Source organism: Aphelocoma coerulescens, chromosome 27, assembly GCF_041296385.1.
Source record: "Aphelocoma coerulescens isolate FSJ_1873_10779 chromosome 27, UR_Acoe_1.0, whole genome shotgun sequence".
NCBI classification, from domain to species: domain Eukaryota; kingdom Metazoa; phylum Chordata; class Aves; order Passeriformes; family Corvidae; genus Aphelocoma; species Aphelocoma coerulescens.
In genome coordinates this window covers 2,369,897-2,396,488 of record NC_091040.1, presented here as the reverse complement: position 1 = coordinate 2,396,488, position 26,592 = coordinate 2,369,897, and the positions used below count along the sequence as shown (strand labels likewise).

At 67.7% G+C, this 26,592-nt stretch overlaps 4 protein-coding genes across 6 annotated transcripts; 1 reads left to right on the top strand and 3 right to left on the bottom strand.

Moving 5' to 3' along the window:
* Positions 1-2,181: 2,181 nt before the first annotated feature.
* On the bottom strand, positions 2,182-4,490 carry LOC138099454 (retinol dehydrogenase 8-like). Its single transcript, XM_068996694.1, has 6 exons — positions 4,394-4,490; positions 4,161-4,322; positions 3,480-3,659; positions 3,314-3,407; positions 3,052-3,235; positions 2,182-2,421 (listed from the first exon to the last, which is right to left on the bottom strand). Exons 1-6 carry the CDS (start codon positions 4,488-4,490, stop codon positions 2,182-2,184), a joined length of 957 nt encoding a protein of 318 aa, XP_068852795.1.
* Positions 4,491-4,806: 316 nt separating this feature from the next.
* Positions 4,807-10,963, bottom strand: GRB7 (growth factor receptor bound protein 7). Its single transcript, XM_068996665.1, has 15 exons — positions 10,936-10,963; positions 8,951-9,089; positions 8,720-8,864; positions 8,116-8,272; positions 7,921-8,042; positions 7,754-7,831; positions 7,528-7,665; positions 7,332-7,442; positions 7,116-7,214; positions 6,637-6,717; positions 6,450-6,566; positions 6,311-6,371; positions 6,140-6,227; positions 5,695-5,788; positions 4,807-5,620 (listed from the first exon to the last, which is right to left on the bottom strand). Exons 2-15 carry the CDS (start codon positions 9,079-9,081, stop codon positions 5,474-5,476), a joined length of 1,569 nt encoding a protein of 522 aa, XP_068852766.1. The 5' UTR covers positions 9,082-9,089; positions 10,936-10,963; the 3' UTR covers positions 4,807-5,473.
* A 1,253-nt stretch (positions 10,964-12,216) lies between these two features.
* Positions 12,217-14,421, top strand: MIEN1 (migration and invasion enhancer 1). Its single transcript, XM_068996710.1, has 4 exons — positions 12,217-12,321; positions 12,913-13,010; positions 13,303-13,379; positions 13,671-14,421. Exons 1-4 carry the CDS (start codon positions 12,233-12,235, stop codon positions 13,752-13,754), a joined length of 348 nt encoding a protein of 115 aa, XP_068852811.1. The 5' UTR covers positions 12,217-12,232; the 3' UTR covers positions 13,755-14,421.
* A 346-nt stretch (positions 14,422-14,767) lies between these two features.
* On the bottom strand, positions 14,768-26,438 carry ERBB2 (erb-b2 receptor tyrosine kinase 2). 3 transcript variants are annotated; one of them, XM_068996647.1, is made up of 27 exons: positions 26,300-26,438; positions 22,227-22,378; positions 21,963-22,149; positions 21,569-21,706; positions 21,406-21,474; positions 20,772-20,884; positions 20,556-20,697; positions 20,370-20,486; positions 19,747-19,873; positions 19,595-19,668; positions 19,423-19,513; positions 18,739-18,938; positions 18,511-18,643; positions 18,328-18,418; positions 18,086-18,246; positions 17,941-17,988; positions 17,725-17,863; positions 17,514-17,636; positions 17,338-17,436; positions 17,063-17,248; positions 16,832-16,987; positions 16,668-16,743; positions 16,444-16,590; positions 16,259-16,356; positions 16,013-16,183; positions 15,605-15,863; positions 14,768-15,515 (listed from the first exon to the last, which is right to left on the bottom strand). In XM_068996647.1, the coding sequence occupies exons 2-27, from the start codon at positions 22,359-22,361 to the stop codon at positions 15,187-15,189; spliced, it is 3,609 nt and encodes a 1,202-aa protein (XP_068852748.1). In that variant the 5' UTR covers positions 22,362-22,378; positions 26,300-26,438; the 3' UTR covers positions 14,768-15,186. The 3 variants fall into 3 exon arrangements, with proteins under 3 accessions (XP_068852748.1, XP_068852747.1, XP_068852746.1); XM_068996646.1 differs by lacking the exon at positions 26,300-26,438 and adding an exon at positions 25,008-25,188; XM_068996645.1 differs by lacking the exon at positions 26,300-26,438 and adding an exon at positions 25,008-25,189 and having other exon boundaries at positions 18,086-18,418.
* Positions 26,439-26,592: the final 154 nt, after the last annotated feature.

Here is a 26,592-nt window from a genome sequence, read left to right as displayed (position 1 = left end):
TGCCACCACCTCCTCCGTGTCCCAATTCCCCAGCCGTGCACTGAGTCACGCTCCCCGCGCTGGCCCGGCGGGGACCCGGCGGCGTTTTCCCACCCTCCGCGTGGGCCGGGTTCCCAAATTCTGGGGGCAGGGGGTGAGCAGAGCCACCTCTGTGCTGAGCGACAGCGAGAAGGGACACTGAAGTGCCCCCAGCTCTGGGGGAGCTCTGCAGCCCCGGGGCTCTCACCGGGACACGCGGGTGCAGCACAAGCCGGGACAGGGCCGTGACTGTCACCGGGGCACCACGACGCGGGCAGCAGGTTCATGTCACGCCTGATGCCCCCCTCGCTGCGCCGGGAGGGAAGTGAAGCCCCCGGGGAGCCACCGAACCGGCCCCTCCAGCCGGGTTATATCTGGCGCCGCATTTGCATGGCAGCGAGTCGGCACCTGGCAGCGAAATCCTCGGGGGATCGAGGACACGGGGAACGGCTGGCAATTGTCACACGCCGGCGACAGGAAAGTCCCAGCAGACTATTGTTTTTAGAAGAATCTACTTCCAACCCGCACGGCTCCTCCCCCTGCGGCAGCGCTTGCACGCCGGCACCCGCGGGGCTGCGGCGATGGTGGGATGGGAAATAGTCCTGGGCTGCAAGCGGTGCTCCCTGGCCACGGAGGATGCTCCGGGTGGGAGGTGATGCTCCTCAGCCTCACACATGATCCAGGTGCCCCCCACGGCTTGGGGATCCCCTCACTCACAGCAGCTCCCTGTTCCTCCCTCTCTCTGCCGGAACCGCCGTGAGCACGGCTGTGAGGGAGGCTGGGGCCGTCACTGCTCCACCCAGACCCCACTACCCCCACCTGCAGTGAGACCTGGGGCTCATCCTGCTCCCCCCAGCTCCCCCAGTACCAGCCCTATTGCTGCTCCCCTGGGAACTGGGGACACCGTGGAGCTGGGGGTGTTATGAGTGGGGTCCTGTCCTCCCTCAGCTCCGTTTCCCACAGCTGTGGCTTTGTGCTAGGGAGCCCCCCTTGTTGCTCCCCAGGGCCTGGCAGAGTCACCCTCACCCCCCTTCCCCCATCCTGCCCCCCAAGCGGAGAAAGTTAGTCAAATCTGCAGAAACCGCAGCGGGGGGGGAGGCAGCGATTCTGTCACCGCTTTGATGTCACCCCTGCACGTCCCACAGGTGCTGCCATCACCCCGGGGCCGCGGTCCCACCGCCGCTTTGCCATTAACTCGTGCGAGAAGGGGGGATAATGCAAATATATTTCCTTCCCCACCTCCATCCTGTCCCCGCGGTCCCTGGAGCCGGCGGGGCCAGGAGATGCCACGTGCGAGGCACACGGAGCTGCAGCCGCATCCAGCCCTCTCACGTGGGGCTGGGGGTCCCGGCAGGGCTCCGGGGGATGCGTCGGCAAGTGCAGGGAGAGCCAGGAAGGTTTCTGAGCAGCGGGGCTGATTCATGCCGGGCCTCCTGCGGTTTCCCCCCGCGCTCACCTCCGGGGCTGTCACACCAAGAGCCCACACGCCAGCGTTCAGGGTGAACCCACCCCGCTGTCACCCACCGGGAGCTGGAGGGGAGCCCCTGGGGCAGCGTGAGCTGCTGAGCTGCCCTGGGCTCACCCTGCACCCAGTCTTTGCCATACACCCCACCCCAACGCTGCACCGGTCCCTGCACCCCCTTTACACCCCTGACGCCCCCACTGTGCCCCTCTGAACACACCACACACCTCTCACACTCTGCTCTCCCCCTCCCAACAGCTCCTGCACCTCTTGTGCTGCCCCAGTGCCCAAGGGCTCGGTGACAGTTGGGGATGACACTGAACCCCCCACCATGGGACATTCCCAACGCCACAGCAGTGCCTGCAGGAAGGAGGATGGAGCACCAGGGGGTGATGGGGTGAGGTCCCCTGGGTGTCACATGCCCGCGGGTCAGAGGTACGGGTGCCCCTGGGGAGCAGGAGGCAGGCAGGGGGCAGCTGCCAGCTCTTCCCAGCCCCGTCACGGCCGCTGCACTCCCGGAGGAAGCCGCTCTGCGTTGCTCACCCCGCGCTGGTTATAAATACCCTCCCCATTTTAATTTAATGCGGCTGCGGCGGGAGCTATTTCGGGCCGGGAACGGGAAGCGAAACCCTGCACGGGTCCCGGCCTCCTCGCCCCCGCCGCTCGGGATGGGCTGGGCAGTGCCCAGGGGCCACAAGGGCTTATTTGAAGCCCAGGAGCCGCACACCCGCCTTGACCTTCTGTGCCTTCCACCGGAGCAGGCGGATGGCGCGGAGGCTGAACCGCAGCACCGTGTCGTACTTGAACACCAGCTTGTAGAAGGCGTCGGTGATGAGGGCACCGCTGGGGTCGGCGTGTTTGAGCGCGGCCATCGGCGTGTACGCCACGTTGGTCTGGTGCCGGAACGGCGGCCGCGCCGCCTCGATCACCCGCAGGGTGTGCTGCACGTGGGCATGAGACTGTCCCCTTCCTGTCCCCACAGCCCCGCCCCAGCCCTCCACTTTTCACATCCCACCCCTATCCCCTTTCAACCCTGTCTGCATCCCATCCCCATCTGCACCCCCATCCTCATTCACGGTCCCAACCCTCCCCACTGTCCTCCCATCCCCATTCCTATTCCAGCTCCTTCTCATTCGCTTGCTCTCCCCATCCCCAAGCCCTTCCCATCCTATCCCTGTCTCTAATCCATCCCACCTCACCCCACCACCATTCCTATCCCATCCCCAACTCCTTCCCATTCTATCCCTATCTTTATCCTACCCCACCCCATCCCCATCCCATCCTACCCCTATCTCCAACCCTTCCCATTCCCATTCCATTTCCATCCCATCTCCATCCTCGATTCCTCCTCATCCTATTCCCATCCCATTCACATTCCCGTCCCATCACCATTGCTGTTCCCATTCCCAGCCGGGCTCAGCCCCATCAGGATGGAGCTGTCTGTGAGCGAACTGCCCCACTGCTGGCTGGGCATCGCTGTTCCTTGTTAGGGCTAATTGACACCTCTGCCCAGCCCAGCCTAGCCCAGTAGGGCACCCCCAGCCCACTGGGTCCCCCTGCCCGCCTGTCACCTCTGCGATGTCCTCGGGGGTCTGGCCAATGCTGGTGAACACATCCTTGGAGCTCCTCAGGTAGAGCTTGGTGAAGATTTCGGCCGTCTCGGGGTCGGTCCGTGAGTAGTCGGCGCGTTCGGCTTCCTCGTACAACTTCGTCTCAAATTCCGTCATCACCGGCCCCGGCTCCACCAGGCTGATCCTGCCCAGGGATGGGGCAGTGGGCAGTGGGCGCCTCCAGAACCCCGGGGGCTGCAGGGCCGCCCACCCCCGCACTCACGCCACGTTGAAGCGCAGTGCCTGCACCACCAGGCTCTCACAGAAACCCTCCACCGCAAACTTGGAGGCTGAGTAGATGTCATTGAAGACGATGCCTGGATGGTTGGGGAGTCCTGGTCAGGGCTGGGTGGGGGCTGGACCCCCTGGGACACCCCCTTTTCCCCTACCCTGCAGGCCCATGATGCTGCTGATGACAACGATGTGGCCCCCGCGGCGCCGCTTCATGTCGGGCAGCACCTCCTTGACCAGGCGGACGAGGCCGAAGAAGTTGGTGTCCATAACGCTCTGCATGGCTGTCAGGCTTTGGCACTCCAGGGGTCCTGCCATGCCCACCCCGGCGTTGCTGACTGTGGGCACAGGGCATCAGTGGGGCGTGCCCTGGGCAGGGGAATCCCGCACCCTGGGCCTGGGGGATCCCTGGTGCTCGGAGTATCCTCAGCATGGGACATCCTGGGTGTGGAGGCTCCCTGGTGCAGGGTGTCCCTGACATAGAGGGTCACTGGTGTGTGGGGTCACAGGGTCCCTTGTGCATGAGAAGCCCCTGGCACAGGGGGTCCCCAGTGCTCAGAGGGTTCCCAGAATGGGATGTCTTGAGTTTGGAGGGTTCCTGGTGCAGGGAATGTCCCAGCACAGAGGGTGCCCTGGTGCAGGGGGTCCCTGGCATGGACAGCCCCTGGTGCATGGGGTCAGGGTCATGAAGTGTCCCTGGCATGGAGGGTCCCAGTGCTGGATGCACAAATAGTCCCCAGCACGGGACAAGCATGGCTGGACAGCCCCCAGTACAGGAGTCCCCATCATGGAGGGTCCCAGCGCAGGGGTCATGGTGGGAAGGGAATCCCGGGGCTCACCCAGGATGTCGACGTGGCGCCCGGGGATGCTGTCGAGGCAGGCGCGGATGGAGCCCTCGTCACACACGTCCAGCTGTTTGATCTCCAGCGTCCGGCCCAGCGCCGGCCCCGCCGCCGCCGCCAGCGCCCCGCTCCTGCCCACGTTCCTCATGGTGGCGATGACTGGGGGCACAGGCGGCTCAGCCCCCCGTGGGCTCCCCCCGGGGGCTGGGGGGTCCCCCCATCCCGCTCACCTCGGAAGCGGCGCTGCTTGTCCTGCGCCAGGCGCACGGCCAGCGCCAGCCCGATGCCGGAGGAGCAGCCGGTGATCAGCACCGTCTTGGGAGCCATGGCACGGCCTCCCCTCTTCTCCTCAGCCCCCCGCCTTTATAGCAGCTGCCCCAGCCCCAGCCCCCCCAAATCCGGGCCCTTAATCCCCCCCGGATAATCCCCCCTCCCGGGGATTTGCTGCGGCCGCGTGGCTGAGCCGCACGTGGTGCCCGGGGAGCACAGAGGGGCCTTTGTGTGGGACCTGGGGCACTGTGGAGACACAGCGGGACATGGGGACACTGCCAGACGTGGGGACACTGCGGGCTACAGGCACACTGCGAGCTGTGTGCCACCGGCAGTGGGGAGCTCTGGGGATGGGAAGGAACAAGGCAGGAGCTCTGCAAAAATAACCTTTATTATCACTGGTATAAAACACGTCCCAGTTCAACTGGCCTCGTAGGGACGTGGGGGACACGGTGATGGGTGCCCCCCTCACCCCCACACCCCAGGACCCCGCTCCTGGGGACCCCAAAACCCCCTTGGTGTGGGGGCAAGGAGTGCCAGGCCCCGCAGGGACACTCGGGGACAGTCGGGGCTGGTGCTGCAGGGTGGAGGGGAGAAAGTGCTTGAGTGTGGGGGTCCTGGCAGTGGGCTGTGCCGAGCTGCGCCATACCGGCAGTGCCAGGCTGTGCCAAACCATCCCACTGGTGCCAGGCTGTGCCAAACGGTGCCAGCAGTGCTGGGCTGTGCTGAGCTGTGCCGTGTCAGGGGTGCCCAGCTGTGCCAAACTGCGCTGGTGGTGCTGGGCTGCGCCAAGCTGTGCCGCATCAGCAGGGCCAGGCTGTGCCAAACAATCCCAGTGGTGCCAGGCTGTGCCGAGCCGTTCCGTGCCGGTGGTGCCAGGCTGCATCAAGCCGTGCTATGTCGGCAGTGAGAGTGAGCCAAAGCATGCCAGCAGTGTCAGACTGTGCCAAGCCACGCTGGCAGTGCCAGACTGAGCCAAACCCTGCCATGCCGGTGTTGCCAGGCTGTGCCAAACCCTCGCAGTGGTGCCGTGCCGTGGCTCAGAGGGCCACGCAGGTGCAGTAGTGCCGCAGCTTGCAGGGCAGGATGCCGCGGTTGATCTGGTGGAACTCCACGAGCTGGATGAGGTCGGCGAAGCGCGTCTGCCCGTCGTCCATGGTGAAGTAGAGCCGACCCTCCTCCTCACTCTGTCGGGGAGCTGCAGGTCAGGACCCCTCTCCCCGGGCCCCCCAGTCCCCCTCAGCCCCAGGCTGGCACTCACCGGCAGGATGAGGTAGTGTTTGATGCGCTGCAGGTGGCACAGGGACAGCACGAAGCCCTTGGGGTTCCTCTGGCTCTCCCGCACCAGGAAGACCCTGTGAGCCCCACGGGTGTCACCGCTGGCCCCAGGTCCCCTCTGTCCCCCCAGTGTCACCCATTGGGTCCTACAAACCCCCAAGAAGCCCTGGGGGTCCGGTACCCCCTGCCATCCCTGGGAGCCTGTGTGACCCCCCAGGAGCCTGTGTGTCCCCCAAACCCCAGGCTCCCAAATCTTGCAAAATCCTGGGAGTCACAACCCCCCGGGATCCCTCAGCCCCATCCCCACACACATCCTGCATCCCCGCATGAGCTAACCCCGTAACCCCTGGGCTCCTGTACCTCCCTGGAGTCCCGTGTCCCCCCCAGGAGCCCCAGGGACCCCGATCCCCCACCCCAGGGTCCCATACCCGTCCACCAAGCCCTGACGGCCGATGAGCTGCTGGGTGTCCTCCCGGGAGATGCGCCCGTGGAACCAGGGCTGGGTGCGGTGGATGGCTGTGGGGAGAGAGGTGTCAGGCTCGGGGGGACCCCCTGCGCAGGGCAGGGACCCCCACTGGGCACTGAGCCCCCCAACTCACCGGCGCTGAGTGGGGAGCTGTGGCAGGCTGCGGGCAGGCTGTACCGGTGTGTCGTCTTCTTCTGGGCACACAAAGTGAGGATGGGGCGTTAAGGTGGGCTCAGGGGGACTCCCCCTCACTCCCCAGCACCCCAACTCACCCTCCAGGCCTGTGCCTCCTCCAGAGCTGCAGTCAGCACCTCACTGGGGTTCTCGATCACCCGGCCCGTGCACCCCGAGAAGTCCATGGCCACCAGTGCATTGTCCGAGACGCTTCGCTGGAGGGGACAGGAGGGTCACCAGAGGGTCCCCACAGGCCAGGAGCTCCAGGGGGCAGGGGACACTCACCAGGGGCGTGGGGCCGATCCAGGGGGGTTGGCTCAGCCGTGCCTGCGCTTGCTGGTAGTTGCAGTAGAGCTGCATCCCATACTGGGGGAATAGCCCTGTCAGCTGGGGGGTCCTGTTGTGGGGTGGGGGAGCACCCAGGGACCCCCAGGGACCTCCACAGACACCCAGTGCAGGGATGGGAACCTCTGCATCCACTCCACGTGGGCACAGGGATACCCACCCTGAAACATTTTCACTGGGATTGGGGTCATCCCTCCAGCATCCCTCTAAAACCCCTCCCCATTCCCCCCCTTGCATCTCTCCAGCATCTTCCCAGCATCCCCTCAGTATCCCCCAAGTATCCCTCCATCATCCCTCCAGCTACCCTCCAGTATCACCCCAGCACCCCTCCAAATTCCCTCCTGTGTCCCCTCAGCATCCCTCTGCCATCATCCCAGCGTCCCCCAGCATGGGGCCGGTAGCACCTGGCCGGGGCTCACCTTGAAGAGCCGGAACGCGGCCATCCAGCAGCTGCGGCTCTGCTCGTCCTCGCTGCACAGCAGCTTCAGGCCCTTGACGCCGCTCCGCACCTTGTGGGGCTGCGGGAGAGGCCGGAGCTGTCACGGGGCAGCCCCGGGTGGCTCTGAGGGGACAGAGAGCCCTTGGACAGGGGGAGGCACAGGGAATGACCCTGCCACAGGCAGGGACATCCCCACCTTGATGCAGAAGCCAAACTCGGTGGGGGTCCCGTAGAGCTTCTTGCCCTGCGTCACATAGTAGATGTTGGACTCGGTGAGGTCAGCAAAGTACTGGAGGTGCCGGGGGTCCTGGGGAGGTGGGGGGGTGTCAGGGCTGGCCCTGCTGCACCCCCTGGCCTTGCCACTCCTCACCCCAGGACCGCCCTGTCCTCACCTTGGAGGTGCCCTTGGTGGAGTAGTAGAGCCCCGAGCGGCGCAGGGAGAAGTGGAAACGCTTCCAGACCTTGCGCCCGGCCTCCCGCAGCTGCAGGAAGCCCTGGACCTCGGGGCAGCTCCCGGAGTTGAGGAAATTCTGAGGGGACACGAGGGCTGAGGGGCACGGTGGGGTCCCCAGGGCACAGCGGGGACCCCAGGGCACAGCCGGGCACGGTGCCTCATACCTGGATGAGCTCGGAGTGTGCCATGCTCTTATTGGCCTCCAGGCAGCTGGACACCATCACCTCGGGGAACAGCGACTGCTGGGGGACAGGGGGTCAGCAGAGACCCTTGGGGTGCTCAGGATCCCCACGGGGAGGTCACAGCGGGGTTACAGGGGGTGCCCACCTACCGCGTTGCTCTTGAAGAGCTCGTACTTGGCGAAGTTCTTGCGGAACACAAAGCGGCTGTCGGCGCCTGGGGCCCAGGAGCTCTGCACCTCCACCACCGACTCGTGGTCCTCCAGGCAGCGTTCTGGGGGAACAGGGGGTCAGCGGGGCCGGGGGTCCCACAGGCTGTGCCCCGCCATGCCCCCACGGCCGCTCACCCAGGGCCAGGTGCTGGTGCAGCTCCACCAGGGCCCAGCTGTGGTCGTGCAGCGCCCGCGTCCTGCGCACCAGGGTCTCGCAGAGCTGCCGCGCCGTGGTCCCCGCCGACGCCTCCAGCGAGCGGCACGCGCCGTCCTCGCCGAACACCTTCACCACCTGGGAGGTGGGATGGAGGTGTCAGGGTCCCCTGGTGTGAGGGGACCCCGCAGAACCACAGGTGAGACCACCCCCCCAGCCTCCTGCTCCCCAGCTCATGTGGGAGGTGGTCTCTGTCGCAGGGTTGAGGTCCCCCTTCCCAGCCCCTTCTTGGTCCCCTGGCTAAGGAGGGTGGAACCTCTGTAGAGGGGTCCTTGTCCAAAGGCTGACCCCCTTTCCAGCCCCTCAACTCAAATGGGAGGCGGTTCCTGCCCCAGGGCTGAGACTCCCCCCCCTCCCCAGCCCCCCTGACTCCTGCTTCATGTGGGAGGTGCGCTCGCAGGGGAGGTCCCTGCCCAAAGACCAAGAATCCCCTCCCCTGCCCCCTGATTCCTGGAAGGTGCCTCTGCAGAGGTGTCCCGGTCCCAGATCTGAGCCCCCCTCCCCAGCCCCCTGCCCCTGACTCACGTGGGAGGTGCCCTCGCGGGGGGGTCCCTGTCCCAGGGCCGGGCTGCTCAGGATGGGTGAGTTGGAGGGGCTGCAGAGCTCGGGGAAGGGGTTGGGGATGCTGGGCAGTGACGATGCTCGTGGCTCCTCCTGTGGCAGCTGCCGGCTGAAGACACAGGGTGAGCTCTGTGCCCCCATGACCCCCCTGAGCATCCCCCAACCACCCCCGAGCCCCCCGGGCCCCACACCCACCTGCTGCCGTGGATAAAGAGCGGCTGGGAGCGCTTGACCTCGGGCGGCCCCTCGCCCCCGTCCCGCTCACTGGGACCCCCATCCTGCTCGGGGGGCTCCCAGAGGCTGTTCTGCTGAGCCCCCCCCTCCATGGCATTATCTGTGGGGAGAGAGGGGGGGTCTGGCACCGTGCGGGGTCCCCGTTCCCTTGGGGGGGCCATGGTCAGGTGTGGGCAGCCCCCACAGGACACCGCGCCGGGCTCCACATGGGCTCCCACCCCTGGCACCCACCCCGGGGTATTTTCCTGGTGCCCAGACAAGCAGGACCCCAGCCCTGGGCATCCGGCTGAGCCCCAGCTGGCTGCCGAGGGTTGGGGTGTCCCAGTCCCCCCAGTCCTGTCTGGGTACTGGGGGCTGGAGTTTAACACTGACAGCGAACACAGCCCATCATGAGACCCCCCCCAAGAATCCCCCACATCCCACGTGGGACCCCACACCAGCACTGAGGCTCTGGGGGCACTGGAAGATGCTGGCCGAGCCGTGCTGGGCTGAGCCGTGCTGGGCTGAGCTTTGCCAGGCCGAGCTTTGCCGGGCCGAGCCGTGCCGGCGCCGTGGGGAGCAGGAAGCTGAGCGTGGCGGCGGCGGCTCAGCCCAAACACCTCCTCGGGTCCGGCCAAACCAGTTCTGGCGGCCGCTCCCAGCTCCACCTCACCGCCCTGGCATCCGGGCCCGGGCGGCCGCGCCGGGAGCCGGGGGCGAGGGAGCCGCCGTGGGAACCGCCGCCAGCCCCGCCGCTGGCACAGCCCCCCGTGCCCCCACCCGCGGCCGGTGCCAGCGCCCACGCGGTGCCGTGGTGCTCGGACACCGGCCACGCTCCGGTGCCAGCCCCAAACTGCCCCACAGCAGGACCCGGGGAGGTGCCACGGCCCCGCCAGCACGTGGCACACGGAACACACACGTGGCACCCACGGTGGCAGCGGACGCCGGTCCCGGCGGTCCCAGGACACCGCGTAGAGCCAGGTTAATCATTCGCCCGCCGCCCGTCCCTGTCCCCACCTCTCGGGGTCCAAGTCCATGGCTGGGCAGGGCTGATGCCACCCTCATCCCATCCCTGTCCCTGCCGTGTCCCTGTCCCCATCTCAGCATCCCACGGGGACCCTCTGCTCCTTCCCTGCTCCCTGACCTGACTGTGCTGGGCCGGGTCCCCCCGCCTGGCCAGACCCCGGGGTGACCTGGGGATGCAGGGACAGCCAGGGGTCGGGTGGGGTGATGCTGCTGGTGGGACACAGCAGGGGACACGGGGGGATGTGACAGACAGGGCCCTGGGACCGGCCCTGCCCTGCCACCAACCCGCCAGCCCAACCCCGTGGCCTCAGGTCACCTCGGTGTCAACCCCGTCCCGGTGGCCATGGCAGGGCTCCAGCAGGGTGGGGACACACGGGATGTCCCTGGGGCTTGGGACAAACACGGGGACAACAGAGCTTTGGGCAAAGGGACAGGGGCCAGCAGGGGTATGGGGTGAGGGACTGGAGGGGGTCAGGACCGCTGGGATGGGCCCCAGGGCCACCAGGGCTATAGAGCAGGGGGTCCAGGGCCAGCAGATTGAGGGGATGGGGCCCCAGGGCAACTGGGATGAGAGATGGGATCCCAGAGCCACCAGGGTTAGGGGATGAGATTTCAGGGACGCCGGGATAAGGAATGGAATCACAGCGTCACCAGGATAAGGGACGGGGCTCCAGGACCACCAGGACTGAGGAACAGGATCCCAGCTGTGGGTGGGGGTCCCGGTGGGTGCCGAGGTGGGGGGGACGGCGCAGAGGCAGCGGGGGAGCCACGGCGGGACGGTGGAGGAGGAGGAAGAGCCGGGAGGAAGGCGGGAAGGAGGGAGGGAAGGGGTGCAGGCACAGCGAGAGGTCCGGGGTCGTTCCCGGCGGGATGGGGCTGGCACCCCGGGAAGACCAGCGGCCCCCCAGCCCCAGGAGCCCTCAGCCCGGCCCCGCTCCTACCTGCAGCGCCCGCCGCGTCCCGGCACCCTCCCGCCGGACCGGGGATTCCTGTTCTCCCCGGCTTTATCTACCTGCGCCAGCTCCCGCCCCCGCCTGACATCACGACGCCCCGGGCCTGCTGCCCGACACCGACCCCCCCAACAACACCCAGGGGGGCCCCCCAGCCCCCTCCGGCCCCGGGGTGGGGTGTCTAGCCTGGCCCTGGTGCAGCCCCAGGGGGCTGGACCCCCCCAAACCCACCTCCCACGACCCCCCTGAGGTGGTGATGGAGAGTTTCCCACAATGCACTGGGGTGACCCCTGGAGCAGCCGGGCTGTGAGGGGACACAGGGCCCCGGTCCCCTGGGATGTCCTGAGGCTGCAGGTCCCACAGACCCCCAGCCCACCCTCTGGGAGACCCCAACCCCAAGGTGTGGATTTTGGGTCGGGGCTCCCCTGGGACCCCCAAAGTGGGGGGATGGAAGAGTCCCATGAGTGGAGGGGGGATGTCCCCTTTGGGTAGCACGGGTGGGACCCCTGCCGGGTGGGGCTGCAGGGTGAGGGGGCTTATGGGGGTCTCATGCAGGTCAGGGGCCCTGCCAGGGGGACATTTGGGATATTGGAATGTAGTGGGACGTGGCGTCCCTTAGGGGCTCCGTGTGGGTCCCGTGGGGTCCCTTGTGGGTGTCCCCACATGGGGTCTGGGAGTCCCCACTGGGGATTTGGGGTCCTGTGGGGCCACCTTTGGAGCAGTTCAGGGGTCCCTGTGGAGCATCCTGAGGGCTCCATGGGGTTCTATCGGTCTGTGGGGGGGCTACAAGGCCCTATAGAATCCCCACAGGGGTATTAGGTGGGGGTCCCATGGAGCAGGGAGGATTCCCATGGGACTAGAGAGCTCCTGCGGGGGGGTCATTTCAGGTCCCACGGGGTCCGTGTGGCTCCCCCGGGGGTTATCCTGGGTCCCACGGGGGTGGGTGCGGGTGACACGGGGGACACTGAGGTCATTGTGCGTCCCACGTGGGTGGTTCCAGGTCCCCTGGGGGTCTCAGGGTCACTGCAGGTGACACACGGGCGAGTTTGGGTCCGCCGGCGGTCACTTTAGGTCACTAGAGGTGTTTTTAGGGTCACTTTGGGTCACTGGGTGTCTCACAGGGGGTCACTGAGGGTCACTTTTGGTCCCCCAGGGGTCACCGGGGTCACGGCGGCTCCCCCGGAGGTCTCGGAGCAGACAAGACGAGCGGCGCGGCGGTGCAGAGCGGCCGGAAGTGGCGCATCACGTGACTGCACCCGGAAGCGGCCGCGCGGCGGGAGTGGGGGCCATGAGCGGCGGGGCCGGGGACGGGAACGGGGACGGGAACGGGGCCGAGAGTGGGGCCGAGCGGCGGGTCCGCATCGTGGTGGAGTACTGGTGAGCGCCGCGGCCGCGGGGGACCCGGGGTCGAATGAACCGAGGGGACCCCGGGGCCTTCGGGGGCGGGAGCGACCCGGGGCGGGGGCGGGGGCGGTCTGCAGCGATCCTGGGACGTCGGGAGCAGAAACTGGGGGAACTGGGATGAGTTATGCGGGGGGTTCAGGCACGGAGGGGACTGGGGGGAGAAGGGGAGGGCTGAGGAGGAGGACAGAGGGGGGTTGGGGGGCTGAGGAGGGGCTCTAAGGGAGGCTGAGGGTCTCTGCGGAGTGCGGGAGTTGGGGCGCTGAGGGGTTTATAGGGGAATTGGGCTGAGGGAGGGGCTACAGGGGAAGTTTGGGGGTCTGTAGGGTGGGGGGCTGAGGAGGTAATGAGGGACCGCAGGGTTATGGGGTACGAGGGGGCTGGGGGGAGAAGGGGCGTGCAGGGGGTTTGGGGTGGGCTCCTGAGTGGAGGGTGGGGAATTGGGGGTGCAGGAGGCAGCAGAGCTGTTGTGGGGGTACAGGCTAGGGGGGCTCCTTAGTTCGGGGAGGGTTTGGGGGGGGGTCTCTGTGCCTCGACCTCCCCCTCAGCTGGATCCCCCCTTCCCAGCGAGCCCTGCGGCTTTGAGGCCACGTACCAGGAGCTGGCGAGCGCCGTGCGGGACGAGTACCCCGACATCGAGATCGAGTCCAGGCTGGGGGGCACCGGTGAGACCCCACAGCAGCTCCGGGGTTGAGGGGGACACCCCAGGCCGGCCCCACCGCCGTGCTGGGGGTTTGTGGGGGGAGGGGGCTGGGACAGGTTAAACCTGGCAGAAAGTCCAGGGGGGTCGTGCCCTGGTTGCTGCCCCTCAGCAGGGTCAGTTTGGGGGCAGAGCTGGGGGTCTGCAGGAGCCCCTGGGGGTGCCATGTGTGTCCAGGCACAGGGGGAACAGGCTGGGGGTGTCACCAGGGGTTTGGGGGGACACAGCTCAGGGCTGGGCCTTGCGTGTGCCCTCAGGTGCCTTCGAGATCGAGATCAACGGGCAGCTCGTCTTCTCCAAGCTGGAGAACGGGGGCTTTCCCTACGAGAAGGACGTGAGTACCCCCTGGGGGTCCCGGGGTCAGCCAGGCTGCGCTGGGGGCGTTGGGTTTGCAGTGAGCCCCTCCTGTGATGGGGTTTTCCCACGGGGTCCCTGTTTTGTCACCCTCTGGAGCTGTTCCCCGTCCTGCCACCCTGCCAGGACCCGCTGCAGGTCCTGCTGGGATGTAGTGAGAGGGGAGAGAGGGGCACTTTGTCACCGTGGCCGGGGTTTGTGGCTGTGACCTCCGTGGGTCCGGGTGCTCCCAAGCCCTGCCTGTGACCCCTCCCCTGCCGTGTCTCCCCAGCTGATCGAGGCCATCCGCAGAGCCCGGAATGGGGAGCCCCTGGAGAAAATCACCAACAGCCGCCCCCCCTGCGTCATCCTGTAGCCCCCTGGGCACAGCGGGGACCCCCTGTGCTGGCCATCGCTGCCTTCCTTAAATCCCTGCACAGCTGGGGGGCACAGGGAGGGACCAGGGACACTGGAGGAGTTCAGGACTCCCATTGTGGTGCTGGGAAGGGCAGAGCTGTGGCACTGGTGGCACTGGGGGGGTCGTTCTGTCCCCTGTCTGACCTGCTGTGGGGTGTAGCTGTGGCCTGTCCTGCCTTTGCCTTCCCCCCTCGTCAGCTGCACCTCCCTGGGGGGTACAGGGGGTCCCCAGACAGGGGGGTCTCCATGGCACCCCCATTTCTCTGTGCTGGCCTCTCCCCTCCCTCAACCCCTGGGAATTTGGGGGAGCCCAGCTGGGTGTTGGAGCAGCTCCCAGCAGGTTAATTTCAAGGGGAATCCACTGGCTGTAACTTTCCTGGGATTTGTTAATGATTAAAGTCCCTCTGTCACTGTTTAATCCGGGGCAGGGGCCGGCCATGGAAACCCCGGCCCGGCCCCACAGCCACAGGTGTGTCCATATCCCCCCCTCGCCATTCCCAGGCTCCTGGCTCCTGCTTCCTGCCTGGAATGACCCTGCCCTTGGCCTCGGGGCGGGGGGCCCCCCTATTTATTCTATACTGTGTATAAACCCAACGGCCCGGGTGGAATAAAGGATGGAGAATGTGGCTCCTCTGGTGTCCCTCGGAAATGGGAGGTGGGATGTGGTCCTGGATCCTGCCTGGGATCAGGAATTTTATCCTTCAGGCAAGTGGTGGGGGGTGTGAAGAGGGGAAGGGGAAAGAGGGAGGAGTAGGGGAAGGAGAAAGAAGGGGAAAAGGGAAGGTGAAGGGGGAAAAGGAAATGGAGAAGGTGGGGAATGGAAAAGGGAAGGTGAAGGGGGAAAAGGAAATGGAGAAGGTGGGGAATGGAAAAGGGAAGGGAAAAGGGGAAAAGGGAAAGGATATGACTTGCTGGTCCTTGGGAGACAGAACTGGATCCGACAGAGAAGGAGGAACCAAACAGACCACGAGAGTAGAAAAAACCAACCAATGTACAATTATCAAATATACATCCCGGTGCTTCCAAAGAATCCCAGAGCAGCCGGGACTGCTCTCAGTCCAGCTGCTCTCAGTGCAAGTCCATGTGTCCCAAGCACTGGGACAGCCCTGGAATGGGAGGGTGGCCGAGGGTCTGTCCTTCTCCGGGCCGTGCTGGGTCCGAGCTCCCTGGGCTGCTCCGGGCACCACCCGGCTTGTGGGCCACCCCCGCCAGTGCCACCGAGGGTGACCCCTCTGTCCCCACTCTTTGCTGCCGCGCTGTCCCACAGCGTCCTGGGCTCTCCCAGCCCTCCGTGGCCGGTGCCACCCCCGGGCAGAGGGGACGGACCCCCAGCCCTATGGCCGTGGCTCGTCCCTCCCTGAGCTGCCTCGGTGAAGTTCGGGGGGTCTCTCCTACACGGCCGCGGCGTCGGGGCCGGCCAGGCCGAGGTACTCGGGGTTCTCGGCTGTGGGCGTCGTGCCGGGGCCACCCTCAGGGCCCCCACCCTTGGCAGGGTCCTGGTTCCAGTAGTAGGGGTTGTCGAAGGCCTGGCTGAAGGGTCCAGGGGCGGGGGGGCCAGGGGGTGCCAGGTACTCGGGGTTCTCCACGGCATGGCCAAAGGGCCCTGGGAAGGAGTTCTTGGGGTCCTTGATGAGCCCGTTCTTCCCCTGGTGCCCCTTGGGCTTGTCCGGCGGGGATGGGGGAGCATGGGGCGGATGCTCCCTGGCCTGGTTCACATACTCTGTGGGGTGAGTGACACGTTAGGGACCCCCCAGGGGCAGACACCCCCTACCCACCACCTCCCCGAGGGTCTGGCTGTGCCCTCCCTACCTGGCATGGTGCTGTGGGGGGCCGGGGCGGTGAAGCCCTCAGGCTCCTCTCCATCCTCGGCCACCAGCCCGGTGGGATCCTCGCTGTACCGGGGCAGGGTCCCGGGCTCCCGCCCTGGGGGGCTCTGCAGGGCCACCTTGTCTCCCTCTGGCACCTCTGGGACAGGTCCCTCCGGCCCCTCCGCCAGCCCCTGTGCAGGGAAGGGGAAGGGGGCCAAGCCCTCGCCCTCCTCCACCTTGGCCGGAGACTCCGCCGTGCTCTGGGTGTGGGAGAGGACACAAAACACAGAGTCAGGCACTTGAGCCCACCCCAAAGAGCGTCCTGGCCCTTTGCCCCTCACAGACATGGCACAGGGCCATCCCCATGCCTGCCAGGACCGGGGGCTCCCTCCCAGCCTTCCCCACGTACCCGCACGGAGGAGATGCGGCTGCGGTAGGTGGTGGAGGTGTCGGCGCTGAAGAAGCCGTGGTGAGGCACCAGGTACTCCTCAGCATCCACGAGGTCATCCATGTCCTCCTCATCCAGCAGCGCCCGGTAGAAGGTGCTGTCCATGGAGCCGGGCAGCCCCACCAGGTCATTCTGGGGGGGTTAACACCGGTCAGTGCCAGCCCCAGGGCACCGGAAAGGGGACGGGACCCCTGGGGATCTGCGTACCTGGATGACCACAAAGCGCTGGGGGTCGCGGGCCATGCGGGAGAACTCGGTGACCAGCTCCCGGAACTTGGGCCGGCACTCGGAGTCGATCATCCAGCCTGGAGCAGAGCCGGGCGCCATCAGGGCCGGGAGCGGGGTGACACCACACCCTGTCCCCTCCCCGTCCCCACATCCCCTCCCCGTACATTTCACCATGATCATGTAGACATCAATGGTGCAGATGGGCGGCTGCGGCAGCCGCTCGCCCTTCTCCAGCAGATCCGGGATCTCCCGGGCAGGGATCCCATCGTACGGCTTTGCCCCAAATGTCATCAGCTCCCACACGGTGACACCTGGAGGGGGTGGGCGTGGGGGTGAGCAGTGCACAAGGACCCCCCAAGTCCCCCGGGGTGGGGACGCTGTGACGCACCGTAACTCCAGACGTCGCTCTGGTGCGTGAAGCGCCGGCGGAGGATGGACTCCAGCGCCATCCATTTGATGGGGACCTGGGACAGGGCAGATGGAGAGGTGAGCAGGCTCGGGGATGGCTGTCACCGAGGCGAGGACCACTGTCCCCAAGTCCCCCAGCCCCACCTTGCCACCATCAGCGTGGTACTCGGTCTCATCGATGTCGAGCAGCCGGGCCAGCCCAAAGTCGGTGATCTTGACGTGGTTGGGGCTCTTGACGAGGACGTTGCGAGCAGCCAAGTCACGGTGCACCAGCCTCACCTCCTCCAGGTAACTCATCCCCTGGAGGGGGCACATGTCCAGCTGTCCCTGGCCTTCCCCAGAACCCCCCAGAGCCCCCCAGGTCCCCTGTCCTACCTTGGCAATCTGCACACACCAGTTGAGCAGGTCCTGGGAGCCGATGTGGTCCTTGTTCTCCCGCACGTAGTCCAGCAGGCAGCCGTAGGGCATCAGCTGCGTCACCAGCTGCACCGTGGAGGTCAGGCAGATGCCCAGCAGCCGGGACACGTAGGGGCTGCCCACCCCTGCCATCACATAGGCCTCCTGTGGGCAGGAGGGGGGTCAGGGTGGGGGTCAGGGTGGGCAGGGACCACTGCCAGTCCCGTTCCCCCCAGTGCCATGGCCACACTCACATCCAGGATCTCCTTGTTGGCTTTGGGCGACGTGTTCTCCCGCAAGACCTTGATGGCAACCGGGATCTTCACGCTCTCCCCATCGGGGATCCAGATGCCCTGAGGTGGGGACACACAGTTGAGGGGGCTGCAGAGCAGGGAGGGTCACATCCCACTGCGCTGACCCCACCCCTCACCTTGTAGACGGTGCCAAAAGCACCAGAACCCAAAACTTTCACTTTCTTGAGCTCCGTCTCCTTGAGGATCCTCATCTGGGCTTGGTTGGGGAGGGCCCCGCTGGGCGTCAGTGGCTCCACCAGCTGCGGGGCATGGAGGGGTGAGGGGGGCCGGGTTCCTGACCCCTCCCAGCTGCTGAGGGTCCATCCCTGCCCCCCGGGAGATCCCCACCTCGGTCTCCTGCAGCAGCCGCCGCATCGTGTGCTTGCGCTCCTGCTGCCGCCGGCGCTTGACGCAGATGACGGTGATGAGGAGCAGGACGATGACCAGCAGGGCCCCCACCACGCCGGCGATGATGGACGTCACCTGGCTGAGGGGCAGGAGGCCATTGGCGGGGGGACCCCCAGCACCCAGCGTGGGGGTGGCACAACACAGCCACGCTCCTACCTTGGCTTCTGGTCCACGGGACATCCGTCCTCATCCCGGATCGTGCACCTGGGGACACAGGGTGTGGCCCCTCGCTGTCAGCAGCCCCCTGCAGCTGCCAGCACCCCCTGGCCACCCCCTTCTCAGCCAGGGACCCCTGACTCACGAGTGGGTGCAGTTGGTGGGGCAGAGCTGGCACACGCCGAATTCATCCGGGTATTTCCAGACGGGCACGAAGGAGGCGTCGGCCTTGACGCCACTGGGGCAGCGCCGCACGCACTGCTGGGCGTCCTTGTAGTGGGCACAGGCCACGCACTGGTCCGGATCCTGCAGGAATCGGGGCGGGTTGAGGGATCCAGATGTCTGGGGGCATCCCCCACCCCACCCAGTGTGTGTCCCCTTCCTCACCGATCCGAAGCAGGTCTCGGTGCCGTTCTGGGGCTGGCACTCGGGGTGGCACGGCAGGCACCGCGTCCCGTTGGCGTGTTCCCGGACAGCTCTGCAGGGAGAAGGGGCAGGGATGGGGTCCCGGCCCCTCCCTGCAGTGTGTGTGGGGGGCTCTGTTTGCCATTCCCGGGGGTCTCCACTCACCCATCCAGGAGGTTGCAGGAGGCCACACACTCCTGGCCGCGCAGGAACCGCTCGCAGGCCACGCACTGGGTCGGGCCGGGGCCCCAGCAGTGCCCCTGGGCGCAGAGGTGGAAGCAAACCAGTCCCTCGCTCTCTGCAGGGAGCATCAGGGGGTCCATCAGCACCAGGGGTTTTCTCAGCAATAGGGGGAGTCCACCAGCTCCCCCCACCCCCACGGGCCCCGCTCACCGCACTGCTCGGGGGGCTTGTTGTGGGTCTGGAAGAGGCGCTGGCGGGGGTTGCGGAAGATGCTGTGCCAGGGCACCTTCTGGAGGAAGCAGAGCTGGGGGTTGTGGTGGACGAGCACCATCCCGCTGCTGATCTCCCGCAGGGCCCGGAGCCCCAGCGCCTGCACCGCCAGGTCCTGCAGCGTCAGCGAGTAGGCGCCGCTGCCGAGACACCCACGGGTGAGTCCCTGTGTCCTCCCCGCGTCCCCCCACATCCTCCCTGTCCTCCCCGTGTCCCCCTGTATCCCTGTGTGTGCCCCCTCATGTCCCTGTGTCCCATCCACGTCCCCCCTGCAACCCCTGCATCCCACCTGTATCCCCTCGTGTCCTGTTGTCCCCCACGTCACCCCCCGTGTCTGCCCACATCCCACAGTGTCCCCCCATGTCCCCACGTCTCTCTGTGTGTTCCCAAAACCCGCTGCACATCCCCATGTCCCCCCATGTCCCCCTGTGCCCCAACATCCTCCCACGCTCCCTCTGCATCCCCGTGTCCTCATGTCACCCCCTGTCCCTGTGTTCCCTCTGTGACTCCCATTGTCCCTCCACATGTCCCCGTGTCCTCCCACATGTCCCCCGTGTCCACCCTGCATCCCTCCATGTCCCCCCATGTCCCCCTGTGCCCTCCCACATTCCCAGCCCTGCTCACTTGTGCAGCACCCGGCCCCGGATCACCCGCAGGTTTTGGAACACTCCCAGGTCCTTCATGTCAGGTGGCCAGGCTGCGATGTAGAGGAAGCCTGGGGGGAGCTGAGTGTCACCACCCCATGTCCCCCCCAAACCCGGAGCCCCCAATCCCCCCCAGCACCCCCAGCTCTCACCCGTCAGCTCCTCCAGGCTCTCAAAGATGCGCAGCAGTTTGGGGTCCAGGGGTGGGGTGTTGGTGCTGGGGTCCCTGCCAGGGGTGGGAGGGAGGTTAGGGGGGTCCCACTGGGGGTCCTGGTGGGCTCAGGGAGGGGAATCAGGTGCTCACCCAGCGAAGGTCTCGGGCAGGAAGGCCAGGCTCCCAAAAATCTTGGTGCAGCCAGAGAAGTGCTGGATGTTGGAGGCGTTCACAGCACGGACGCCCTTCAGGAAATCCACCCCCAGCCCATAGCACACTGCAGAGACACAGCAGGGCTGGGGTGCTCCATCAGGACCCCCGAGCCCCCCAGAACACTGCCCCTCCAGCCATGGAGGAACCCTCACAGAGCATAGCAGCACCCCCACACAGCCTTCGGGTCCTCAGAGCTGCACTGGGGACTGCTCACCTGCACCCCTGGGATCCCCAGGGCACCCCAAGACTTCGGGAGGCTGCTTACCCACACCCTTGGGGTTCTCAGAGTCCCCTCAGTCCCCAGGGAACTGCTCACCCACATCTTTGGGGTACCCAGAGCCACTCTGGAGGGCTGCTCACCTGCACCCCCGAGCTCCCCAGATCTGTCCAGATACTGGGGGGCTGCTCACCCACAACCTTGGGAACCCCATGAGCCCACCAGGACATTGAAGGGCTCCTCACCCACAATCCTGCCCTCTCCCCCCCAGCCCCTGGGTGCTGCTCACCCCCATCCCCAGGGTCCCCAGAGCCCCCCCAGGCCCCGGTGGGGTGTTGCTCACCCTCTGGGCAGGGTTTGCTGCACTTCTCACACTTCTGGACGTTGTTGACCGTGACTTCCTGGCTGTTCTGGGGGCACACGAGGGTGCAGGACCCCACCTCTGTGGCGAGGTAGTTGTCTGGAGGGGGCAGGAGGGGGGGTCAGGGCCACGCTGGCTGCCCCTGGCCCCCCCAGGGGTGTCACTCACAGGGACACTGGCTGACACAGCTGGCACCGAAGGTGTAGCGCCCGTCGGGGTTGGGCATCGACTCGAAGGTGTCCGAGTTGTAGACGACGAGCGGGGGGCAGTGCAGCTCACAGATCCCGCTCCGGTTGAAGTTCAGGCACGCCTGGGGGGAGCACATGGATGTTGTGAGACCCCCTTCCCTCCCCAGGACCCCCGGGACCCCCCTCCCGTGCGCACCAGGCAGTCGGAGTGCTTGGGGCCGGTGCAGCCGGCGGCGCATTGCTCGTGGCAGCAGTCCGTGGGCTTCGTGCCCTTGCAGCGTGGGCAGCCGTGGCAGATGCTGTTGGTCACTGCGGGGGCACAGAGGGACACTCTGGGGACAGGGACCCCCATGGATCCCCCTCCTCCAGGTGATGGGGGAGTCCCCAGGCTGAGGGGCTGGAGGGTAGGTGGGTTCCCAGGGCAAAAATCTGTGTGGTGGGGATTCAGGTGCCAAGTGGGGGCAGTGGGACAGGAATCTGGGGGGGCAAGTGGGGGCTCCCAGGGCAGGGATTTGGGGTGTAAGGGGAGGCTCCCAGAGCAGGGATTTTAGGGGATCTTTGGGGCCAGGATTTGGGTGCCATGTAGGTCTCAGTGGAACAGAGATTTGGGGACTAAACAGAAGGTCAGGGTGCTTCTGGGGGCAAGATTTAGGTGGCAAATAGGGGTCAGTGGGGCAGGGATTTGGGGGGGCAAATGGAAAGTCCAGGGAGTGTCTGGGACAGAGATTTGGGATCAGCAGAGCAGGGGCATACAGAGGGAAGGAAAGGAGGATCCCAGGAGCTTTGGGGGTCCCTGGGGGGGTCAGAGCCTGCGTGGGCCCCACACTCACACGTCTGGCAGTCCTGTTTCCCCTCGCCCCAGCAGCGCCCCTCAGCACAGAGCGCCCGGCAGTCAGGACCTGCACGGGGGAAAATGTGAACAGGGGGTGCCAGAGGGGCTGGAAACCCCCAGACCCCTCCCTGGTACCACCACCACCCCCCTGGGGCGCTCACAGCTGCGGTTGCGGGTGGTGTCCACGTGGATCTCGCCACGGAACTCGTTGTGCCGGTGGAAGATGTCGATCCAGAGGATGGTCTCCTGGAAGCAGAGCTCAGGGTTCCTCTCGATGCGCACCCCTCCCTTCAGGATCTCTGTGGGGGGAACAGGTAGGGGGGTCAGCATGGGGACAGGGGATCCTGCAACCCCGTGGGGACTCCCAGTCCTTGGTAGGGACCTGCCACTCCATGGGAGCACCCAGTCCTGGGTGGGGACCTGCCATGGGGACACCCAGACCTGGACAGGGACCTGCCATCCCGTGGGACCACCCACCCGGCAGCTCCCAACTGCAGCAGCAGCGACCCACACCCCCGATCACCCCGTGCTGGCCCCAGGTCGGGGGTTCCCCACCTGTGAGGTGCCTCATGCCGAGCTGGCGCAGCCCCGGCGCTCCGGCGGAGCCGGCGTTGCCCATCACGGCCAGGGCGTAGCGGTCCTGGAAGAGCTGCGTGCCGCGGATGATGCGCAGGCTCTGCAGCTCCAGCCCGCTCACGTTGTTCTCCGCGATCAGCACGTACCCCTGCACCTCCTTGATGTCCTGAGATGGGGGAACAAGAGTGAGGAGCCGGCCGGACACCTGTCCTTCCCCCCTCCGGGTGTTTTCCCTCTGCGCACCTTGAGGAAAGCGGTGTCGGCGTCGGCGGGCAGGTAGGTGAGCTCCAGGTTGCCCTGGACCACCTGGCAGCCCTGGTAGAGGTGCCGCAGGGTCTCGTAGTGGCTCTCGGGGCTGGAGGGACGCAGCAGCTTCATGTCGGTGCCGGTGCAGACTGCGGGGAGAGCGAGGGCTCAGCGAGTCCACGACCCCTCCTCTCCCCCGCGGGACACCGAACTCCGGCCCCCGCAGGAAACGCCGCGGATCCGGCGGCCGCCGTTTATCTCCGGGGCTGCTCCCGACAGCTTCCGATGGGTTTCCTGGATCGTGGCTTCCCTGGCTCCCACCCCGGCACGCGGCAAAGCTGCTCCCGCTCTGGCACCGGGCCCCGCTCGAGGGACAGCGGGGACCGGCGTCGCCCCGTGCCCGCGGTGGGCATCGGGGACTGCTGGGGCTGGGTTGGGACCCCCAGAGCCGCGGGGCCGGAGCGGGGGCCGAGGGCAGGAATGCGCTGCCCACGCCGCCGGGGCGGCCGCGCCGAGACAAGATCCGATTGTTGAGCGGCGACGGCTGCGGGGCCCGGCCGGCCCCATTGTGGCGGGCTGCTGGCCGGGCGAGTATCCCCGCGGCATCCAGGCGGGGTGGGGGGCGCGGGAGCCCGCCCTGGGTGCCAGGCCCCGGGCGGGTGAGTCACGGGCGCGGGTGGCACAGGGCCCCGGCCGCCCGCTCCCGGCTGGAACCGCCTTTTCAGGTCGGGCGTGTTTGGGGAGCAGCGGTGACGCAGGGCTGGCGGGCACGGCCCAGCCCCGGCGCGCCCGCGGCCCCCGGCGCCCCAACACCTCGCCGGGGAGAGCCCCCACGCCAGACCCCAGCCCCGCTCCGACACCGGCCCCGGCGCTGACCCTGCCGCCACCGCAGCGTCGTTCCCCGGAGCCACCAGCCCTGAGCCACTGCCATGCCAGCACGGGGCAGGGGGGCACACGGGGGTCAGGCAGGGGTTCGGTGTGCCGGTCCCCGGCTGCTCTGCGGCTGAGTGACAGCCGCCGGTGCTGGGCAGCTGCTGGCGCGGCCCCGTGTCCAGGGGACCCGGCTGGCACCCGCCTCCCCCACCTGCTCCGAGGCCTCTGAGACGGGGAAAATATGGCCAGGAAGGAGGAAGCCCCTCGAATTTGGGGTGCAGCTCTCTCCCAGCCCACCGGCTGTGTGACAGAGGGGACCCCAGGAGCGAACGTGCTGTTGTGTTGGGCGGCCAAAGCTCAAGGTCTGTGCCCACACCTGCTGTGGCACAGGCACGGGGTGCTGCGGCTTCCCCGGGGCAAAGGGCAGGTGGGACAAGCGAGCGGCAGCACCAGATCCTGGTGGGATCCCGGCTCCGTGCCCTGGGATTTGGCCCTGCCTGCTCCCCCAGGTCCATAGCTGGGCACCGGCAGGGGCAGCGAGTGATCCATCCTGCCTGGCTCACTCCGGCAGGCAGTGCCACCACGGGGCACCTCGGCTGCCCACGGGTGTCCAGCAAAGCCCATCGGCCACGTGCCCACAGGGCTGCTGGACACGAATCCGGCCCCAGGGATGGGGGGACGCCGGGGTGTCCCCAACCAGGAGCTCGCCCCACACAGACCCTCCAAGCAGAGCAAGCTGCGGGGTGCCAGGAGTGGAGGCCACCTGGTGTATCCCCACGTCCCTGTCCCACCACCCCACACCGGCTCAGTCCCACCGGGCTTTCACTTTCCAAACCCCCGGTGCTGGAGCTGCCCCCCAACAGGGAGGCAGCGAGGTCCAACTTTTGGGGCTGCTGGTGCCCACTTTGGAGCCACCAGCCCCGTCCCCTGCTGGCCCCGTCCCTGCCATCCCCGCCGCGGTGCCTGGCCGAGGCCCGGGGGCTGTCGGGCCGGGCTCCCCGCTCCCCCCGGGGCTGGGCTGGGTGCGGCACGTCGAGAATGTGGATGGGAGCGACGGGGACGCACCCACCCACCCACCCAGCCGCTCCGTGGGGCACCGCGCCTGCCCCGCGCCCCGAAACCTCCCGGTGCCCCCGGGGAGGGAACCCCCACAGGTTGGGGTCCCCCCCGTCTCCCCTTCTCCCGGCGGTACCGGAGCCCCGGGACCGGCTGCAGAGGGGGGGTCCCCGCTCCGGGCTGCACTGGAGTCCCTAAATTCCTCCCGGGACAACGACAGCGGGGTCGTCCCGCTCGGGGGGGCCGGGGCGCAGCGAGCAGGGCCTCCTCCTGGGCCCCAGCGCCTCCCAGTACAGACCAGTTCGGCCCGCAGTCCTGGCGGGCAGTCGCGGCGCGGGGACAGCGGGGTCGCGCTGCCCGCGGCGGGGAGAACCGGGGGCACCGAGGGGGCAGCGGGGGGACTGGGGAAGGACCGGGGGAGGCGGTCCCGTCACTTCCAACCGAGCAGCCCCGGACACACCGGACCCCGCGGCCCGGCGGCTCCCGACCCACTCCCAGAGCTGCCCGGTCCCACCCCCGGTGCCCCACTCCTTCCCAGCTTGCGGCCCCCTCGGTCCCCTCCCGCTGCCCCCTCGGTTCTCCCCACCGTACCCCCTCGGTCCCCTCCCGGTTCTCCACTCGGTCCCACCCCCGATGTCCCCCCCCGGTGCCCTCTCGGTCACGCCTCCCGTGTCCCCCCCCCCCCCCCCTCCCTTTCCCGGTTCCCCCTCTCGGTGCCCCCCCTGGTCCCGGTCGGTCCCGTGCAAAACTTTGCGCGAAGTCGCGGCGCGGGGGACGCTCCCGCAGCCCGGCGTCCCCCCCGATTCCCGGTGTCCCCGGTGCCCCCCGGAGCTCCCCGGTGGGACCCACCTTCAGCGGCGGCGGGGGGGCAGAGGGCGGCGAGCAGCAGCAGCCCGGCGCCGAGGCAGCCCCCGGCCGCGATCATGGTGCTCAGCGCGGGCCGCGGCCCATGGCCCCGCCGCCGCTCCGGGAAAGTTTGCGGAGCCGGAGCCGCCGCCTCCCGCCGCTCCCGGGCTCCGCCTCGCGATCCCGATCCCGGTCCCGGCCCCGGGCGAGGGCGCGCCGCGCGCTCCCGCCGCCCCCACGCGCTCCCGCCGGCCCGGACCAGGACAGACCCCCCCCCCCCCCCCCGTCCATCCTCCCGGAGCACCGGGGACCCTCCGCTCCGGATGCCCCCGCGTCCATCCCCCCGCAAGAGCACCGGGCACCTCCCGCCCCGGACTCCCCTCTTCGCGTCCTCCGTAGCACCGGGAATCACCACCGTCCATCCCCCGGCAGCACCGGGAACCCCCCGGTTCCCCCTTCCCACCCCCCTTCCCAACGGGTGCCCCCCGCCCACTCCCCGGGAGCACTGGGGACCCCCTGGCTCCGATCCCACTTTCCATCCCCTCGGAACACCGGGGACCCCCCACCCCGGACCCCCCCTCCAATCCATCCCCCCCCAGCACCGCAGACTGGGGACCTCCCATCCCGGAGTCCCCGTTGCCATTCCCTGGGGAGCACCTGGGACTTCCCAGCCCCAGAGCTCTCCTGTCCCGGGGTCCTGCTGCGATCCCGAGGGGCGGGGGTCGCCTGAATGGGGGGGGAAGGGGGAGGTCACGCCCTCCATCCCTGTCCCCTCACCTGCCCAGCTGGGGCTGTGACTGTCACCCGTGTGAGGGGACAGTAATGCCATTCGTGGGTCTGGGGGGAACAGTCCCGGGGTGAGGGGACAGACCTGGCATGCAGGGATGGTGCAGGGGGTTGGGGACAGTCCTGGGTGATGGGGACAGTCCAGCAGCATCTAATAGGTCCCCGATGAGGTGACCCAGAGCTGGCACCTGTCCCCCACCTGTTCCACCTTCACCTGCTGCCCTGGGAACACAGAGAGAATTGGGACGTGGGGTCCTCCACAGGGAGGGACCTCATGCCAACCCCTCGGTCGGGCAGAGCGAGGCATCGCACCAGGAGCAGCGGGATGGGGGGCCGGGATGTGAACCCTACACAGGGCAGGCTCTGCCCCCCCATGTCCCCTCGGCTCACCCCAGCCCGTGCTTCCACGTGTGCCACCGAGGGAGGAGCCCCCAGAGACGGGGGACTCTCGGTGTTGGGGTCCCGCCTGCCACGGGGGGAGGAATGGGGATCCAGCACATCACTGTCACCTCAGGCCAGGCCGCCACGGGGACTTCATCCCACAGCCGCTGCCGGGGGTCCCGCAATGGCCGGGACCACTCAGTTCCTCAGGCCGCGCTGCCCCCGGGCCCTGAACTGACCCCGAGCCACGCATGAAACCGGGGGGTCCCCGCAGGCCTCGGAATCCCCGGACCCCATGGGGGATATATCCCATGAGCCTCTGCAGAGCGCACACAGGGGGGATATATCCCATGAGCCTCTGCAGAGCGCACACGGGGGGATATATCCCATGAGCCTCTGCAGAGCGCACACAGGGGGGATA

Coding starts and splice junctions, on each gene's coding strand:
- ERBB2 (XM_068996645.1), bottom strand. CDS start 25,083: ATGATCGCGGCCGGGGGCTGCCTCGGCGCCGGGCTGCTGCTGCTCGCC. Junction 16,744..16,831: donor ACCACGCTGATGGTGGCAAG/GTGGGGCTGGGG, acceptor GCCCTGTCCCAG/GTCCCCATCAAATGGATGGC. Junction 15,516..15,604: donor CCCCCACAGCACCATGCCAG/GTAGGGAGGGCA, acceptor CTCACCCCACAG/AGTATGTGAACCAGGCCAGG.
- MIEN1 (XM_068996710.1), top strand. CDS start 12,233: ATGAGCGGCGGGGCCGGGGACGGGAACGGGGACGGGAACGGGGCCGAG. Junction 12,322..12,912: donor CGCATCGTGGTGGAGTACTG/GTGAGCGCCGCG, acceptor CCCCCTTCCCAG/CGAGCCCTGCGGCTTTGAGG. Junction 13,011..13,302: donor GTCCAGGCTGGGGGGCACCG/GTGAGACCCCAC, acceptor GTGTGCCCTCAG/GTGCCTTCGAGATCGAGATC.
- GRB7 (XM_068996665.1), bottom strand. CDS start 9,081: ATGGAGGGGGGGGCTCAGCAGAACAGCCTCTGGGAGCCCCCCGAGCAG. Junction 5,789..6,139: donor CGTCAGGGCTTGGTGGACGG/GTATGGGACCCT, acceptor TGGGGCTCACAG/GGTCTTCCTGGTGCGGGAGA. Junction 5,621..5,694: donor AACACTACCTCATCCTGCCG/GTGAGTGCCAGC, acceptor GCTCCCCGACAG/AGTGAGGAGGAGGGTCGGCT.
- LOC138099454 (XM_068996694.1), bottom strand. CDS start 4,490: ATGGCTCCCAAGACGGTGCTGATCACCGGCTGCTCCTCCGGCATCGGG. Junction 3,660..4,160: donor GCGCCACGTCGACATCCTGG/GTGAGCCCCGGG, acceptor CTGTGCCCACAG/TCAGCAACGCCGGGGTGGGC. Junction 2,422..3,051: donor CCCCCGAGGACATCGCAGAG/GTGACAGGCGGG, acceptor GCCCACGTGCAG/CACACCCTGCGGGTGATCGA.